Below are 12304 nucleotides of genomic sequence, written 5' to 3'. Positions count from 1 at the left end.
TCTGATGCTGACAATTTCTGTAAGCCACATCGGCACCTATCAGAAATTGTGATCCTCTCTATTGTGTCTAAAATGAAGTCACCACTAAGGCTCTTTGCTGATTTTCTGACCCCCCCCCCCCCCCCCCAATACTACATCTCCTCTCAATTGGACCCCCAGAGTTTGTACATTTTGTCATCACTAAACATCACTATCACTAGATCAGCAAAGAGCCTTAAGGGTGACTTGACTGAATTTAGACACAATACAGGAGGATCACATTTTCTGATGCTGACAATTTCTGTAAGCCACATCTGCACCTATCAGAAATTGTGATCCTCCTGTGATGTTTAGTGATGACAAAATGTACAAACTCTGGGGTCCAATTGAGAGGAGATGTAGTATGGGTGGGGGCTGTCAGAAAATTAGCAGAGAGCCTTAGTGGTGACTTCATTCTAGACACAATAGGGAGGATCACAATTTCTGACGGCCACGTCTGCACCTACCAGAGGTTGTGACAGTAAAAATATAGTGGAGGTCGTTTTGAGGTATTATATGTTCAGGTGACGGTAAAATAATGTCAGATTAGTAAGGATTTGTCTTTGATGGGCTGGGCAACAGCATAAGGAAAATACAGCGAGATCAATCACAGACTACGGCATATATTTATATCATTATCCTTATGCATTTGAAATTGTGAGTGCATGTGTGGAAGAGTCATAAGTTAAAAGAATGAAAGTAATTTATAAGAGCGGACAATTCCATAATTTCACAAATACAATACAGTACCTAATTTAGAAAAGCGTACATTTTCACAACATCAAAAGCCATACATTTTATGTAATTTATTTAATGGGATATTTACATAATAACCTCATCATGATGAAGAATAATAGCAATTTATTACAGCGGACTATTTCACAATGTCAAAAATTCACATGAAATATCCAAAACTTTTAAAGCATTTTCTTAGTAACGATGTCATGATCGAATGTCACGACGTTAATACCGTGAAAGGGAAAATAAGCCTCGCAACTTGTAGCGAGCCTCGTTCACGTAGCAGTTCACGCCGTTAGCGTAAGTGTTCTTCTTCGTTTCCTCTTCGTCGTTGCTGTCGGCCTTGCTGTTGGCAACATCGCCCTCCTTCGTCACAGATTCTGACGGATCGCAGATTTCGGTACAACACCGGAACTGCGTTCCTGACCGTTCCGGCCCACTTTCATCCCTGGCGAAAAGTATAGCTGTCCTCAGCAGCCTGATTTAGAATTCCCCTCATGATGATGGGAAACAAAAAACGCTCATTGTCAACTATTATTATGAATATTCTTGGAAGTTAATTTTATTGCTGACACTGCGTTTCAGGGTCATCAACATGTTGTGCCCCCCCTGCTCCAAAAATCAAACTCCGCCTATGGTTCTACCTGTCAAAGTCACTGTATGATATTGAGCTTGATCTCTACTCCATTGTTTTGTTTACCTCTCCAATTAATCTCAGGTGAAGACGGACGAACAGCCTGACTTCATTAGCCGCAATTGTTTGTAAAGATGGGAGATGTCTTTCAAGCTTCTTCAAGGTGGCTGAAGAGCCATTACTCGCTCGTTTAATCCCCGTGATGCTACTTTGCGCTCTTAAAGTGCCTCCGGCTCAAAATAACGGACAATAAAGCCTCGGCTTTGTCCATTTTGAAGCGATGTTTGCATTTTGGACGTGACCGGAGATAACGTCGGCGTTTCAACGCCAAAGCGATTGATATTTCATGAATTAAATATGAAACGTTTGGACGTTAGCATTCGTAAAAAGTTGGGGAATAAACATGATTATTTTTTATTATTCTTATTTAAATATTTACATTAGTTTTGTTTGTCCTACCTGTGCGACGAAGAGTTGATTTAAACGCCAAATCAGGAGTTCGTTTTGACGGAGTGGGTGTATTACGGGGCCACAGCGCCGCTCAGTGGTGAAATGGCAAACTGCAATAACACCGGGAAGAGAGTTGGAAGGGCGCTTGAATTTGACGTCATATTTTTGCGTGGAAACATTCAAAGGTCAAATAAAAGGGCGCTTGATGTTTCAAGAGATATTTGTGTCAAAAATAGAATTATATTCAATTTTATTTGGAAAAACACATACATTACATAAAAAAAAGAATTGTATGATAAATAATTCAGCTTTTGTAATGCAAAGCACTCCACAGGTGTTATGCTGTAAAGACAACAATGGTCAATTTTATTTATTTTTAATATTTATTTTTGGGAATTACTCTCACATCTTTTGGGTTGAAAATAGTTTTTAGACATATTTTCTTTGTCTTATACAACATTGAAGAACTAGAAATAGATAAATGATATGTTATAAATCTTGATTTTGGCCTATTTCCACATTCACGGTGTAAAATATGTCAATTAAAGACCAAATTTTCATGTTTTTGGAAAAATGTTTTTATTATACTTGCTTTATTTCAATTTCTGTTTGAACCCCAAGGATATAAGGATCAAGATACTTTGCAAACAGTACAGCTTGTTTTGAAAAATAACCCCGACACTTTTATTATTTTCAGCAGGGCCGAGATCTAAAAGTGGTATTTGCCATGTGGAAAAATGGATTTTGCCATGTGGCATTTTTTTTTTTTTACCATGTGGCGAAATTGATTTTACCATGTGGCCTTTTTTTGCCATGGGGCCAAATGTATTTCTTTGCCATGTGGCAAAATGGATTTTGCCATGTGGCTTTTTTTTTTTTTTTTTTTACCATGTGGCCTTTTTTTATCATGTGGCGAAATTGATTTTACCATGTGTCCTTTTTTTGCCATGGGGCCAAATGTATTTCTTTGCCATGTGGCAAAATGGATTTTGCCATGTGGCATTTTTTTGTTTAGAATGTGGCTTTTTTTTTTTTTTTTTTTTTGGGCCATATGGCGAAATTGATTTTGCCATGTGGCCTTTTTTTGCCATGTGGCAAAATGGATTTTGCCATGTGGCTTTTTTTTTTTTTTTTTTGCCATGTGGCCAAATGTATTTTTGCCATGTGGCATTTTTTCTTTACCATGTGGAATTTTTTGGCCATATAGCATTTTTTTGCCATGTGGCCAAATGTATTTTTGCCATGTGGCAAAATGGACTTTGCCATGTGGCATTTTCTTTGCCATGTGGTAGTTTTTCTTTACCATGTAGCATTTTTTTTTAATTTGCCATGTGGCTAATTGATGTATTTTGACACGTGGCATTATTTTTGGTATGTGGCAAAATGGATTTTGGTTTGTTTTTCTGTCATTTAATATGAATGAAAAATTTAGACGTACATAGTCGCTGTCTTAAAAAAGTGTTACCAGTTAATAAATACTCGTATATCAACAAATAAGACACAAGTTTCAAAATTAGGGGAAAAGGTAGCGGCTTATAGTCCGAAAATTAAGGTAATATTAATATTTTTCAGGCTTCAGTGCGTGTAAAAAGCTAGAATGTTTTATTTAGCTCGTTAGCTAAATACAAAGCTAATTAGCATTAGCATACACTAGGTTAATATGGTGCTTTTCATGATGTCAGGAGTCTGACATCTTGAGGTTGTTATCAAACCCCCCCCACAGAGCCTCAGAAGAAAAATCCCACATAGCTACGTTTATATTTGTACATTTTATTTTTTTTTTGCTTTTGACTTAATAAAAACCACTAAATACAAAATTAGTCTGGGGGAAAAAAAAAAAAAAATGAGTGAAAAAGAAGGCAAGAATCCATTACAAAATGTGCCACTTTTGACGTTTTCCACATAAACCTGGAATTTAAAAAAAGACATTGAAAAATGCTTAACACACGTAAAATTAAATATAAACAGACAACGTGTCATGTTAGAATGACTTTTTTTTGGCAACAACTTAAATGTGTGAAGCGTTTTTTTTGGTCTGTCCACATAATCAGACAATTGTCTTCAAACCATATAAATATACTTATTATAAGGAACAAAAATAGACTAAAACTATTCCATACAAAAATGATTATAATACCAAACGGCCTGGTAATAAAGTTCAATAATTTAAAAGCGGGCAGAAGGAATCATTTCAGACAAATTCAGCCTTAAAAAAAATTGAGTTGAATTTTTTTCTTAAATACAAAGTCATATTGTTCAAAATGAGTAAATAAATTAGTGAGCAACTGTACAAAATTTACAGTTTAAATATAAAACTGATTGAAACCACAGTACGACAGTCAATTTTGAAATGTTCTGAAGGACAAAAATGACGTTCGAGCAGCATGTTTGGGAGTTTGTTAGAGTAAACATCGACGTTTCGTCAGTCCACGTCGCTGAGGTCGCTGACCGGCTCGTCTCGTACGATGCTCAAGTGGTTCATGGCGCGAGTGAACGCCACCTGGACCGCCTTGCGGATGCTTGACGTGCGGCCTTCCATCATTTTGATCTTGTCGATGGTTTTGTCCATGCCCAGGGGAACCATTTTGGATCGAGGAAGCCACTGCCTGCAAAGGAGAACGTGTCGAGTGAATTTTTGTTATGTCGGTGAGCTGAAATCAATAGGAAGTGACCTGTAAATGCCCCAGAATCAACAGTAAGTGACCCAAAACGTACAGGAAGTGTGCTGAAATCAACAGAAAGTGATCTATGACCACGAAGTGACCTGTAAAAGCCACAAAACCAACAGGAAGTGACCCAAAATGTAAAGGAATTGAGCCAAAATCAATAGGAAGTGACTAATGAATAGGAAGTAACCTGGAAATGGCCAAAAATGAACAGGAATTGACTCAAAATGTAAAGGAAGTGACCCAAAATCAATAGGAAGTGACTTGGAAATGCCCCAGAATCAACAGGAAGTGACCCAAAATGTACAGGAAGTGAGCTGAAATCAACAGAATGCGACCTATGAGCAGGAAGTCACTTGTAAAAACCCCAGAATCAACAGGAAGGGACCCAGAAATGTAAAGGATGTGAGCCAAAATCAACAGGAAGTGATTTGTAGATGCCCCAAAATCAACATAAAGTGACCCAAAATGTAAAGGAAGTGAGGCAAAATCAACAAGAAGTGACTTGTAAATGCCCTAAAATCAACAGGAAGTGACCCAAAATGTACAGGAAGTGCGCGATGACCAGTAAGGTACAAAATGTAAAGGAGGTGAGCTAAAATCCTTAGTAAGTTACCCGGAATTGCACTAAAATCAACAGGAAGTTACCGGAAAATGGCCCGAAATCAATAGCAAGTGACCCAAAATGTTTAGGAAGTGACCCGGAAAAGCCCCAGAATCAAGAGGAAATGGCCCAAAATGTTCAGGAAGTGAGCCGAAATCAATAAGAAGTTACCCGTAAATCCCCTAAAATCAACAGAAAGTGACCCGGAAATGGCCAGATATCAGCAGCAAGTGACCAAAAATCCAAAGGAAATGACCTAAAATGTTTCAAGTGATCTGTAAATACCCCAAAATCAACAGGGATTGACCAAAAATCAACAGGAAATACCCCAAAATGTCAAGAAAGTGAGCCAAAATCGATAAGAAGTCACCCATATATGCCACAAAATGGACACAAAGTGACCTGGAAATGGCCCGAAATCAACAGGAAGTGAGCTGAAATCAGCAGAAAGTGACCGATGACCAGGAAATGACCTGGAAATGCCCCAAAATCAACAGGAAGTGACCCAAAATGTAAAGAAAGTGAGCTAAATTCAACAGAAAGTGACCTATGTGACCTGTAAATGGCCCGAAATCAACAGGAAGTGACCCAGAATAAACAGGAAATGACACAAAATATAAAGAAAGTGACCTGTAAATGCCCCAAAATCAACAGGAAATGACCAAAAATCAACAAGAAGTAACCCGAAATGTAAAGGAGATGACCTGTAAGTGCACCAAAATCGACAGGAAGTGACTAAAAAATCTAATGGAATTGACCCAAAAAGTAAAGGAAGTGAACCAAAATCAATAAGAAGTCAACCATAAATGCCCCGAAATCAACAGAAAGTGACTTGGAAATGGCCCGAAATCAACAGGAACTGACAAAAAATCAACAGGAAATGACCCAAACTGAAAAGGAAGTGACCTGTATATGCCACAAAATGAGCAGGAAGTGACTAAAAATCAACAGGAAATGAACCAAAATGTAATGGAAGTTAGAAGTTAGCCGAAACCAATAGGAAGTTACCCGGAAATGCCCGAAAAGCAACAAGAAGTGACCTAGAAATGCCCTGAAATCAACAGGAAGTGACCCAGAAATATTAAGGAAGTGACCCAAAATCAACAGGAAGTGACCCAAAATGTAAAGGAAGTGACCCAAAATCAACAGGTGACCCGGAAATGCCCCAAAATCAACAGGATGAGACCCAAAATGTACAGGAAGTGAGCTGAGATATTGTGAGATCGGCAAATCGTATCGTGAGGTACCCACAGATTCCCACCCCCTTACTCACCAGCTGCGTTTGTTATCGAAGAAGAGCACGAGGTAGAGTTTCTCGTCGGATTTGTACTGCATCGTTTCTCCGATGCGGAGCACGTCCATGGGGGGCATGGGGATGGACACCCCGTTGTGCTGGCAGCCAACGCGCGGCATGTGGGGGTCAATGATCTACCAGGATATGAAGGAAATTGACATAGGGCTCGTGAAGGCCGGTACATCTGAGGCTAGCTGTTAAATGCTGCCATCAAGAGGACTATATGAGGAAATGCTGGATGTTGACTCCAGAATTGGAGGATATTTTATGTCCCTAAAACAGTTTCGTGACGTATTTAAACAGCTAGCTTTACTGCTAGGTTTGTTGTAACAGTTTACTCCTGTAAAAAGCTAACTACAGATTTGCAACCCTGCTGTGCAAATGACTAAAATAAAACAATTGCTTTTATTTACTTATTTAAAAGTATATTAAGTTATATAGTATAAGTAAGTTAGCTTCTTGGAGGGAAAGTTAGCTCAACAGCTAGCTTCTATTCCTGAGAAAAAGCTAACAACACTACAGATTTGCAACCCTGTTTTTTATGACTAAAATATTTTTTAAGATATTTTTTTGTTTTATTGACTTATTTACGTTGGTAAGTTAGCTTCTTGAAAGGCAGTAACAGCTAGCTAACAAGCTATCTTCAATTCCTGCGAAAATGCTAAAATTAGTACCGATTTGCAACTTTGTTACGCATTTTATAAGGATAAGCACAGATAGAATTTAATTTTTTTTACCTGGATAAATTGTCGTCTTAGTGCGGAGTAACAGCTAGCTAAACAGCTAGTTTTTACGCCTGAGAAAAAGTTAACATTAATATAGATTTGCTGATTTTTATTGACTTATTTACATAGGTTAGCTTCTTGGAAGGCTGTAAAAGTTAGCTCAAAAGCTAGCTTCTATTCCTGAGAAAAAGCTAACATTACTACTGATTAGCAACCCTGTTGCGCGTGACTAAAATAAGTTATTTTTTGTTTTTATTGACTTATTTACAAAGGTAAGTATGCTTCTTGAAAGGAAGTAAAAGCTAGCTAACGAGCTAGCTTCTATTCCTGCGAATATGGTAAAATTAGTACCAGCGTTCAACCTTGTTATGCATTTTATAAGGATAAGAACAGATAGAATTTTTTTTTTTTTTTTTTTACCTAATTTGGATAAATTCTCGTCTTAGTGCGTAGTAACGGCTAGCTAAACAGCTCATTTTTACGCCTGAGAAAAAGTTAACATTAATATAGATTTGCTGATTTTTATTGACTTATTTACATAGGTTAGCTTCTTGGAAGGCTGTAAAAGTTAGCTCAAAAGCAAGCTTCTATTCCTGAGAAAAGGCTAACATTACTACTGATTAGCAACCCTGTTGCGCGTGACTAAAATAAGATATTTTTTGTTTTTATTGACTTATTTACAAAGGTAAGTTAGCTTATTGGAAGGAAGTAAAAGCTAGCTAACGAGCTAGCTTCTATTCCTGCGAAAATGGTAAAATTAGTACCAATGTTCAACCTTGTAATGCATTTTATAAGGATAAGAACAGATAGAATTTAATATTTTTTGCCTAATTTGGGTAAATTGTGGGTCTTAGTCCAGAGGAACAGCTAGCTAAACAGCTAGATTGTACACTTAAGAAAAAGCTAACATCACTACAGATTTGCAACCCTGTTGTGCATGACGAAGATAGCTAATAAGTTAGCTAGCTTCTTGAAAGGCAGAAGTTAGCTCAACAGCTAGTTTCTATTCCTTTCTAGAAAAAGCTAACATTACTGCTGATTTGCGATCCTGTGGTGTATGACTAAATTAAGATTTATTTGGTTTATATTTACTTATTTACATAAGTTAGCTTCTTGGAAGGCTGTAAAAGTGAGCTCAACAGCTAGCTTCTATTCCTAAGAAAACGCAAACAATACACAACAGATTTGCAACGTTGCTAAGCATTTTATAAAGATTATTTATAAGGATAAGAACATATAGAATTTAATTTTTTTTTTTACTTAATTTGGATAAAATGTCCGAAGTAACAGCTAGCTAAACATCTAGTCTTTACACCTCAAAAAAAGCTAATATTACAGCAGATTAGCAACACTGTTGTGCATGACTAAAATAAGATATTTTCTATTTTTATTGACTTATTTACATAGGTTAGCTTCTTGGAAGGCGGTAAAAGATAGCTAAACAGCGAGCTTCTATTCCTGCGAAAATGCTAAAATTAGTACCGATTTGCTATTAGTATAACAATAAATCCACAAGATGGCATTAACATTCTTTCTGTTAAAGGGATCCACAGATAGAAAGACTTGTAGTTCTCAAAAGATAATTTGAGTACAAGTTATAGTAATTTTATATTAAAAACTCCTCTTAATGTTTTCATTTTAATAAAATTTGTAAAATTTTCCATCAAAAAAATAAACGAATAGCTTGTCATTGTTGACATCGCCGAGCAGTGACGTCACATCGGGCTCCATGCCATTCTTCCACCGTGTCTTTAACAACGTAAGGTAGTGATTAAAAAAATTAATGACCGCCCGTTTACGCGATATATTTGACAGCCTTAAAAATAAGACTTTTTTTATTTTTATTAACTTATTTTCATAAGCAAGTTGGCTAGGAAATAAAAGCTAGCTAAAGAGCTAGCTACTACTCCTGCGAAAAGGCTAAGATTAGAACAGATTTGGGACCGTGTTGTGCATATTTTAAGAATAAGACGATAGAATTTTAATGTTTTCTTGAGGAAATTTACATAAATTGTCCTCTTGGTCAGAAGTAAGAGCTCGCTAAACAGCTAGCTTTTACTCCTAAGTTTTTTGTCTTGGTCAAAAGTAACAGCTAGCTAAAAGCTAACATCTCCTGCGAAAATCTAACATTAGTATGGATTTGCGACTTTGTTATGCATATTTTAAGAATAAGACAATAAAATTTGAATATTTTCTTGAGGTAATTTACATAAATTGTCCTCTTGGTCAGCAGTCAAAGCTCATTAAACAGCTAGCTTTTACTCCTAAGTTTGTTGTCTTGGTCCATGGTAACAGCTAGCTGAAAAGCTAGCTTCTCCTCCAGCGAAAAGGCTAACATTAGTACGGATTTGTGACCTTGTCATGCATATTTTAAGAATAGGACTATAAACTTTCAATATTTTCTTGAGGTCATTTACATAAATTGTCCTCTTGGTCAGCTTTTACTCCTAAGTTTGTTCTCTTGGTCCATAGTAACAGCTAGCTAAAAAGCTAGCTTCTCCTCATGCGAAAAGGCTAACATTAATACGGATTTGCTACCTTGTTATGCATATTTTAAGAATAAGACTATAGAAATTGAATATTTTCTTGAGGTAATTTACATAAATTGTCCTCTTGGTCAGCAGTAAAAACTCTTTCGTGAGCTTTTACTCCTAAGTTTGTTGTCTTGGTCCATAGTAACAGCTGGCTAAAAAGCTAGCTTCTACTCCTGCGAAAAGGCTAACATTTGTACGGATTTGAAACCTTGTTATGTATATTTTAAGACTATAGAGAATTTTAATATTTTCTTGAATTAATTTACTTTAATTGTCTTCTCGGTCAGCAGAAAAAGCTTCCATGTTTGTTGGAGTACAGCTAGCTTAATAGCTAGCTTTTTACGCCTGAAAAACGCTAACGTCACTACAGATTTGCAACCCTGACCCTGTTGTACATATGAATAAAATAGGACAATTATTTTTATATTTTTATTGATATATTTACATAAGTTAGGTAGCTTCTTGGAAGGCAATTAAAAAAAATAGCCAAGAGCTCGCTTCTATTCTTGAGAAAAAGCTAACATTAGTACTGATTTGAAACCTTGCTATGCATATTAGAAAACAAATAGAATTTTACTAATTTCTTTACCTAATTTAAATTGTCGTCTTAGTCCGTAGTTAAAGCTAGCGAAACAGCAAGCGTTTATACCTGAGAAAAAGCTCACATTACTACAGATTTGCAAATCTGACTAAAATATGACAACTATTTTTCATTTTTATTGACTTATTAACATACAATGGGGCAAATAAGTATTTAGTCAACCACCAATCGTGCAAGTTCTACTTGAAAAGATTAGAGAGGCCTATAATTGTCAACATGGGTAAACCTCAACCATGAGAGACAGAATGTTGGGGGGAAAAAAAGAAAATCACAGTGTTTGATTTTTAAAGATTTCCAAATTAGAGTGGAAAATAAGTATTTGGTCACCTACAAACAAGCAAGATTTCTGGCTGTCAAAGAGGTTTAACTTCCTCTAATGAGGTCTAACGAGGCTCCACTTGTTACCTGTATTAATGGCACCTGTTTTAACTCATTATCGGTATGAGAGACACCTGTCCACAACCTCAGTCAGTCACACTCCAAACGCCACTATGGCCAAGACCAAAGAGCTGTCGAAGGACACCAGAGACAAAATTGTAGACCTGCACCAGGCTGGGAAGACTGAATCTGCAATAGGTAAAAACGCTTGGTGTTAAAAAAAAAATCAACTGTGGGAGCAATTATTAGAAAATGGAAGACATACAAGACCACTGATAATCTCCCTCGATCTGGGGCTCCATGCAAGATCTCAGCCTGTGGCGTCAAAATGATAAGAACGGTGAGCAAAAATCCCAGAACCACAGGGGGGGACCTAGTGAATGACCAACAGAGAGCTGGGACTACAGTAACAAAGGCTACTATCAGGAACACAATGCGCCGCCAGGGACTCAAATCCTGCAATGCCAGACGTGTCCCCCTGCTAAAACCAGTACACGTCCAGGCCCGTCTGCGGTTCGCTAGAGAGCATTTGGATGATCCAGAAGAGGACCGGGAGAATGTGTTATGGTCAGATTAAACCAAAATAGAACTTTTTGGTTCTCGTGTTTGGAGGAGAAAGAATATTGAATTGCATCCGAAGAACACCATACCCACTGTGAAGCATGGGGGTGGAAACATCATGCTTTGGGGCTGTTTTTCTGCAAAAGGACCAGGACGACTGATCTGTGTAAAGGAAAGAATGAATGGGGCCATGTATCGAGAGATTTTGAGTGAAAATCTCTTTCCATCAGCAAAAGGCATTGAAGATGAGACGGGGCTGGGCCTTTCAGCAAGACAATGATCCCAAACACACATCCAGGGCCACAAAGGAGTGGCTTCGTAAGAAGCATTTCATCTCAACCCCATAGAAAATCTGTGGAGGGTGTTGAAGTCTGTGTTGCCCAACGACAGGGCCAAAACGTCACTGCTCTAGGTTTGGCCTCTGTTATTGCCAACAAAGGGTACATAACAAAGTACTGAGCTGAACTTTTGGTATTGACCAAAAACTTATTTTCCACCATGATTTTCAAATAAATTCTTTAAAAATCAAACAATGTGATTTTCAGTTTTTTTTTCCACATTCTGTCTCTCATGGTTGAGGTTTACCCATGTTGACAATTACAGGCCTCTCTATTATTTTCAAGTGGGAGAACTTGCAGAATTAGTGGTTGACTAAATACTTATTTGCCCCACTGTAAGTAAGTTAGCTTCTGAGAAGGATTAAAAAGCTAGCTAGAGAGCTAGCTTCTCTTCCTGCGAAAAAGCTAAAATTAGTATTGATTTGCGAATTTGTTATGCTTATTTTAAGAACAACATATAGAATTTTAATATTTTCTTGACCAAATTTACATAAAGTGTCCTCTTGGTCAACAGTAAAATCTCGATAAAAAGCTGAAAGAAAGCTAACAATAGTACAAAATTTGCAACCTTGTTACTGTACAGGGTGTTCCAAAATGTTTGACCCCATTTTGTAGGCCAATCATTTTGACAATTTTCATTGAAATGACCTCAAATTTTCACAGCTTGTGTAGAAACGTTTCAAGTTTTTGTGTGTAACGTTTGGCATTTCTATCTTTTCAGGTTAAGAAATGCCGTTCATGTCAAAAGAAAAGGACACAGTCG

The 12304-nt window shown here is 37.2% G+C and overlaps 1 protein-coding gene across 5 annotated transcripts in view; it reads right to left on the bottom strand.

Moving 5' to 3' along the window:
• Positions 1 to 3009: 3009 nt before the first annotated feature.
• The window catches only part of brd1a (bromodomain containing 1a), a 25513-nt gene continuing 16218 nt past the window's right edge, over positions 3010 to 12304 (bottom strand). Inside the window, exons 10-11 of one of the 5 annotated variants that reach the window (XM_057855197.1) lie at positions 6384 to 6538; positions 3010 to 4446 (exon numbers count right to left, since the gene is read on the bottom strand). In XM_057855197.1, the coding sequence (XP_057711180.1) occupies positions 4263 to 4446; positions 6384 to 6538 (339 nt within the window). In that variant the 3' untranslated portion in view covers positions 3010 to 4262. The other 4 variants (XM_057855194.1, XM_057855198.1, XM_057855195.1 and 1 more) reach the window with 4 other exon arrangements.

This window comes from Corythoichthys intestinalis, chromosome 13 (assembly GCF_030265065.1).
Source record: "Corythoichthys intestinalis isolate RoL2023-P3 chromosome 13, ASM3026506v1, whole genome shotgun sequence".
Taxonomy (NCBI): domain Eukaryota; kingdom Metazoa; phylum Chordata; class Actinopteri; order Syngnathiformes; family Syngnathidae; genus Corythoichthys; species Corythoichthys intestinalis.
The sequence above is the reverse complement of the archived record's forward strand: the minus strand, read 5'-3'. Positions and strand labels throughout refer to the sequence as shown.